The sequence below is a fragment of the Jaculus jaculus genome, chromosome 14 (assembly GCF_020740685.1).
Source record: "Jaculus jaculus isolate mJacJac1 chromosome 14, mJacJac1.mat.Y.cur, whole genome shotgun sequence".
Lineage (NCBI taxonomy): Eukaryota > Metazoa > Chordata > Mammalia > Rodentia > Dipodidae > Jaculus > Jaculus jaculus.
The window spans coordinates 19785523-19792286 of record NC_059115.1 but is presented as its reverse complement, the minus strand read 5'-3'; the positions used below and the strand labels follow the sequence as shown (position 1 = coordinate 19792286).

Here is a 6764-nt window from a genome sequence, read left to right as displayed (position 1 = left end):
ACTATTCTTGGAGCCTGTACTCTGATTCCACCAATCCAGAGCACATCTACCTTGCCGGAGCTAGGAACCTCCCCTGGCTGCCCTGCCTTAGGGTCTCCCTGCCCCATTCCTTCCAGATTATAGCATCTTTCATCAGGCAGGTTCTTGTTAATAACTGTGGTTGGAGGGAGGGAAGGAAGCACGGAGTCTTGGAATGGAAACTAGGCAATTAAAAAAAAAAGTCAGAAGGGCGGGCAGTAGGGGGAGTTGGGGGCAGGGCCAGCTGCCCAGACCAGGGATAAAAGGCTTTGCTGGCGTGGCTGGGAAGAGACACCACCCCTCCTTCCTTCAGGCACGGAGGAGACAGAGCACTGAGAGCCTGCAGGACATCCTTCTTCACCAAGACCCCAACTCTACCCTCTCTAACTCTGGCCTCTATCTGTGTCTCAACTCCATGTCTCTGAGGGCCTGGATCTCCGTGTGAGTGGTACTCACTGCCCTGGGACTACTTGGAATTCTTTCTATTCTACTTTCTCTCTGAATTTTCTAGAACCCAAACTCCAGCCCCAGAATGTTTCTTCTACTGACTGTACTCCAAGTCATGGCTGTCGGTAAGAGGGCAGTGGGGTCCCCGGGAGGCTCTGGAAGGAGAGAGGGAAGGGCTCAAGGGAGTGAGGATGCCCTGAAGCGTAGGGAGTCACAGGCTGGGGAGATAGCTCAGTGTGTAAAGTGGTTGCCTTGTAAGCTGAGTACCTGAGTTCTGTCCCCAGAATTCATGCTAAGTTATCAGGCATGGTGGGGGGTGCTTGTAAGCCCAGAACTGGTGCTGCAGAGACAGGGGCATTTTATGGGGCTTACTGGCCAGCCAGTCTAAGCTACTTGGTAAATTCCATGCCAATGGGAGACCTTGCCTCAGACAAGATGGATGGTGGGCTGGAGAGATGGCTCAGCAGTTAAAAGTCCTTCTTGCACAAGTATGAGGGTCTGAGAGGGTCTGGGACCACCGCCTAGGTTCAAATCTCCAGAACGGCTGGGATGGCCACACATGCTTGAAACCTCAGTCCCACAAAGGGGAGTGGAGACCAGGGATTCACCCAGGCTCCTAAAAAACAGCAAGATCAGGTATCAGCAAAAGACTCTATCTCAAAATATGATCAGGTAGAAGAGCCATGGAGCAGGACACCCAGTGTTTTGCTCCAGTACCGCAGGCAAAAGCCCCCAGCCACAGGTGAGCACACGGGACGCCGCAAGGACACATACATATGCACCCAGCACAACACACACACACATGCATGGGGAGTTGTGGTTGAAGACCCCACTTACTGGAGATCCACATTCCAAGTTGTGGAGGTACTAGGAAATAAGGTTGGAGAGAGAGGCAATTATAGGACACATGGAAATCAATAAGGAACTGGAGGAGGGTCTGCGGTCCTGGGTGGGTCCCATCTGAACAGAGGACCACAGGGCTCTCCTTGGTCATGTTAGGGAGGAAAAGTTTCTCTCATGTTAGAGAGAAAGTAAAGTGGAAGAGGGTGGTGGTGGGTGGTGGGGAGTGTGTGGCATGGGGTTGGTCCACAATGAGTGGGGAGGTGGGGAGACAGGAAGCTCCTTGAAAATGTCAGAAAAGGTCTGATGGACTATGAGGTAAAGAATAGGAATAGAAGGTATTCATGAGCCAGGTGTGGGATACACACTGTAATCCCAGTACTCAGGAGGCTGGGGACAGAGAGTTACTTCAAGTTCAGGGCCAACCTGGGGTACATAGGCCTTGCAAAATAAATAAAGAAAGAAAGAGTGAGGGAGGGAGGGAAGAAAGGAGAGAAGGAAACGAAAAAAAGAGAGACAGGCATGGTAGCACACGCCTTTACTCCCGGCATTCGGGAGGCAGAGGTAGGAGGATCATCATGAGTTTGAGGCCACCCTGAGACTGATTCCACGTCAGCCTGAACTAGAGCGAAATCCTACCTCCAAAAACCAAAAATAAATTAATAAATAAAGGGGAGAGAGAGAGAGGGAATGTGGAGTCAATGGTTCCTCAAATAAGATGGCTACAGACATGATGTCATAGAGATAACTTGAGAGAGGGGATGAGAAAAAAAAATAACGCTGGGCAGGGTAGAAAGAGGTACATGGTCTAGGGGCTAGACCACAAAGAAGCAGCTTTCTTGGCTGGGCATCACACAGTCAGAGATTGGAGAGCATGTGTTCACCAGCTTTCTCCACCCTACCCACTCCTGTCTCCTCCTAGCCATGGTCCAGAGCCAAGAAGACGATAACAAGATAATCGGTGGCTATCCGTGTGCCCAGTACTCCCAGCCATGGCAGGTAGCTCTGCTGGCAGGTCCCGGGCGCCGCTTCTTGTGTGGAGGGGCCCTGCTGTCTGATCAGTGGGTCATCACTGCTGCTCATTGTGCCCGCCCGTGAGTCACCCCCACTTCTGTTCTTATGCCAAGTGAGTTCTAGAGTCTCAGAACCCCTCAACTAGAACTCAGAGCCAGGTATACGACCTCGTGTAGTAATTCATCCCTGATTTGGAGTCTAGAATGAAAGGAATAGCTCAGCACGTAGAATCCAGCTGTCAGTCTTGAACTATGTTTAGATTCTGAAAGCTGCTCAGCAGATTTAGACCCCGCAGACTTGTTTAGAACCTGAAACCAAACTCTTCAACAAGACAAGAGTAGCCCATTTCAGGTCAGTACGTGGTCTGCATTCAGAGATTTGTGACACTACCCAGAACCTGATTCAGAACACACGGTCTAGATGGAAATCTAGAACCCATTTTGCAGTTGGAACACATAGCTAGAGAATAGAACCAGAGTTTGGACTTGTGCTAGATCCAGAGTTTGTTCAGAGTCTCATCAATAGCTCCCCTTTGAGTGTCCTAAAACCCCATCTCTAGCTGAGAGTTTAAATTGCAGAATTCAGACCATAATTTGGATCTCCACAGAAAGCTGAGCCCCTCCTAGATCTTGGACCCTCTCAGCTTTGAAGTCCAAGCCCAGGCTATTACTCACACAGAGCCTATTACACACGTTACTGCCATAAATGTAAGTTCAATCTAGAACCTAGAGACTAGGGCTGAGAACAGAATCTAGAATATAAAGCCCAGAATGAGAGCATGCATCTACTTCCTCGGATGCAGGCCATAACCTAGAGCTCTATTTTGAATCTAGAGCTCCACTTGCGGTTAAACACTCAGACCAGAGTCTAGAATCAAGAGCACAGGTCATGACCTGTCGTTTCAATTGGAAAGACAGTCTTATGTAGAATCACAGACTTGGACCAATGTTTAGAACCCAATGGGGGACCAGCACTCAAGTCATGGTCTAGAACCCAGACCAAACAAGTGTTTAATCAAGAACCCATAGTTTAGGGCTGGGGAGATGGTGTAGTGGTTAAGGCACTTGCCTGCAAAGCCTAAGGATCCAGGTTTGATCCTCCAGGTCCCACATAAGCTAGATGCAAAAGGTGGCACATGCATTTGGAGTTCATTTGCAATGGCTAAAGGCCCTGCTGCACCCATTCTCTCTCTCTCTCAAATTAAAAACAAAAATTTTAAAGAAGGCAAGGAAAAGAACCCATAGTTTAATTTAAAAATGAGCTCATTTCCAGAATCCATCTGCTCAGATCATAATTCGTGGCTCAATATGGAACCACCAGGCTGCCCTAGACCTGAAACCCTATGCCAAAGTCTAGCAACCAAACCCAAGCCATCATGCAGACCTCACAACAGAACCCTTGGCTAATCCTAAAACTGAAAGCTCACGTCTGGATTTAGAAGCCGTGCCATAATGTAGATCCAATCTAGAACCCTGACCCTAGCCTAGAGCCACGAGGTGAAGATGTCTAGAACACAGAACTCAGGATAGAGCCAATACGGACCTGGCTCCAGAATAAGAGGTCTGATTTAGAGTCTAGAGCCAAGATCTGGAAACATAAAAAATCTGTATGGATTCAGGAACTGAAACAAAGATTCCAGATATCACTTGAGCACAGCCCGAGAAAGGAAGGGGTGCCGAGGAAGGTTGAGAATGTCAGGAGAGGCTCAGGCCATGAAAAGGGAAGAACATGAAATGCCACAAAAAGTTCATCCAGATGTTAGAAGGAAGCACGTTAGACTTAAGGGAAAACTCACTACTAGGGAAGAAAATGGCTGGAGAATGGGAGGAGTCACTGGGTCACAACGTAAACATTGCTCTTGGGGTTCGTGGGATAGGACTCTCCACGTAGCCCTGGGAAAGCACAATCTGAGGAGATGGGAGGCGACTCAGCAAGTTATACGCGTGGTTCGCCAGGTACCACATCCCCAGTACCAGCCTCGGGCTCACAACAATGACTTGATGCTGTTGCGGCTGCAGAGGAAAGTACGGATGGGGCGGGCAGTGAGGCCCATCATCCTGACTAGCTCCTGTGCCAGCCCTGGGACTGCCTGCCGAGTGTCAGGCTGGGGAACCATATCCAGCCCCATTGGTAAGGATCCCTCACCGCGCGTGGAGAGATAGATCTGGACTCTTGCCTGTGAGGGAGGACTGCTGAGATAGGGATGATTGGCTTTGAGGGAGGAGGACCTGGGTCTGGACTCCTGGATCTGAGCAAGGAAGGCCAGTATCTGGACCCCTGGAGTTGAGGGAGGAGGCTGGGTGCTGGACTCCTGGATCTGAGGACAGGTGCTGGACCTCTTCTCTAGTCATAACCCTCCAGTATCTCCCAGTCAGGTATCCCAACAGACTGCAGTGCGTGAACATCAACATCATGCCAGAGCAGGTGTGCCGTAACGCCTATCCCGGAGCCATCACCGATGGCATGGTGTGTGCTGGCGTCCCTCAGGGCGGGAAGGACTCTTGTCAGGTGAGACCGGGAGTGGGGGCTGGAGCAGGGCCTTGAAGCTGAGTCTTGAGCAACACAGCATCTTCCAGGTGGTTGGGGAAGGGAAACACCAAGGAACTGGGAGAGGGTTAAAAAACACAGGCTCGGGCTGGAGAGATGGCGTAGCGGTTAAGTGCTTGCCTGTGAAGCCTAAGGACCCCGGTTCGAGGCTCGGTTCCCCAGGTCCCACGTTAGCCAGATGCACAAGGGGGCGCACGCGTCTGGAGTTCGTTTGCAGAGGCTGGAAGCCCTGGCGCGCCCATTCTCTCTCTCTCCCTCTATCTGTCTTTCTCTCTGTGTCTGTCGCTCTAAAAAAAAAAAAAAATAGAAAAAAAAAAACACAGGCTCCCTTTGGACTTAATCCCTTTATGCCTCAGTTTCCTGTTTCATCACATGGGGATAACTGCCTCCAAGGGTAGGTGGTGGAACTAGATGAGATAGTCCATGAAACTGGCCTAGACTGATGGATGCTCACGGGGATTTGAAAAAGCCCTGAGGCCGCCTGAAATCTGAACTGTGAGAGGCAGCGAGGGGAGGAGGGAGGAGACACTCAGAGCTCTGGAGACAGGGAAAGAGGCGGAGGGGCCCATGAGGTGCACGGGGTGGCCGACTGCATTCTCCTCTCTTCACAGGGTGACTCTGGGGGACCCCTGGTGTGTGGAGGACAGCTCCAGGGCCTTGTTTCCTGGGGGATGGAGCATTGTGCCAGGCCTGGCTACCCAGGGGTGTACAGCAACCTGTGCAAGTACCACACCTGGATCCGGCGAACCATACAAGCCTGATGGTCACCGCGTCACTGACCATCCCTTAACAGCTGCCTCGGTACTCCCCTCTTTCCTCAGACCCCAGCCCTCCCCCCTTATCCTCTGGCCCTCTTCCCTCAGACCTCAGCCTTCTTTCCTCAGTCCCAGGGGTACAGACCCCAGCCCTAATTCAGACCGAGGAGCCCCCTCCAGCATCCTCTCCCCATACCCCAACTTCTACTTCCTATCCAAAAGCAGTGGCTCTAGGTTTTCTCTCTCTCTACAACTTCACTGCCATTCTTCAAGTCCTCTTGGGCTCAGGGGCAAGAGCACAAATGCCCTGGATAGGCATCCTATTCCAAAGAAGACAATTTTCAGAAGACTCAGTGTCTCTAAAATCCAAATAAATAATAAGGAAAAAAAATGGAATCACTTCAAATCTCACCCATTCTTTTGTTCATTTGGTTCCTTCCCACGTGTGTCATGGCCTGCACTCTGACTGGGTACACAGTCTGTGCCTCTGCAATCTGGACAGAGAAGCCTCAGCCCTGCAGTGTGACCTGGGGCTGGGCTCCCTGTCTCTGAGCACCCTTCTCCGAGCTGGTGAGATTCATGGCAAGGAACAGGCTCATTTCTCAGAAACTTCTGCCAATCAGGCCTCAGGGAGGACAGCTGGGCTCGAGTGCAAGCAAAGCCCTTCTGTCACTTTGCTAGTTTGTAATTCAACCCTCACACCTGGCTACATCCCTTTCTGGCCCCACTAATGGGACACAAATAGCCTTTAATTCCATGCCACCCCCCCCCCCAGGGTCCATGAATCTAGACTCTAGCCTTAGCCCTCACCTGGAATCCAGACCTTGGCACTTCTTGCTCAGACCCAAGGGTCCAGACCCCAGCCCTCCTCCCTCAGACCCCAGCCCTCTTCTTTTAGACCCAGGGGTCTCTATTCTAGCTCTCTTCCCACAGACTCCAGCCCTCACCCCTCAGACCCAGAGATTCAGACCTTGACCCTCTTTCCTGAGACCCAGGAGTCTAGCCCAGAACCTTCCTCCCTCAGACCAGAAATCCAAATCCTGACCCTTTCCCCTCTAGCCCAGCGGTCCAGGTCCTAACCCTTCCCCTCAGACTCAAGGACCCCCTTCCACAGACCCTGGCCCGAATCCCTCAAATCCAGGG

General features: G+C 51.3%; 1 protein-coding gene across 1 annotated transcript; it reads left to right on the top strand.

Annotated features, from left to right (window-relative positions):
* Positions 1-544: 544 nt before the first annotated feature.
* On the top strand, positions 545-5861 carry Klk14 (kallikrein related peptidase 14). Its single transcript, XM_012952230.2, has 5 exons — positions 545-590; positions 2228-2399; positions 4196-4449; positions 4691-4827; positions 5478-5861. The coding sequence occupies exons 1-5, from the start codon at positions 551-553 to the stop codon at positions 5625-5627; spliced, it is 753 nt and encodes a 250-aa protein (XP_012807684.2). The 5' UTR covers positions 545-550; the 3' UTR covers positions 5628-5861.
* The last annotated feature ends 903 nt before the right edge of the window (positions 5862-6764 follow it).

Excerpts from the sequence above, each read along its gene's own strand:
- Klk14 (XM_012952230.2), top strand. The coding sequence starts at position 551 with ATGTTTCTTCTACTGACTGTACTCCAAGTCATGGCTGTCG. Across the intron at positions 591-2,227 it reads ACTCCAAGTCATGGCTGTCG|CCATGGTCCAGAGCCAAGAA; the intron begins GTAAGAGGGCAG and ends GTCTCCTCCTAG. Across the intron at positions 4,450-4,690 it reads AACCATATCCAGCCCCATTG|TCAGGTATCCCAACAGACTG; the intron begins GTAAGGATCCCT and ends AGTATCTCCCAG.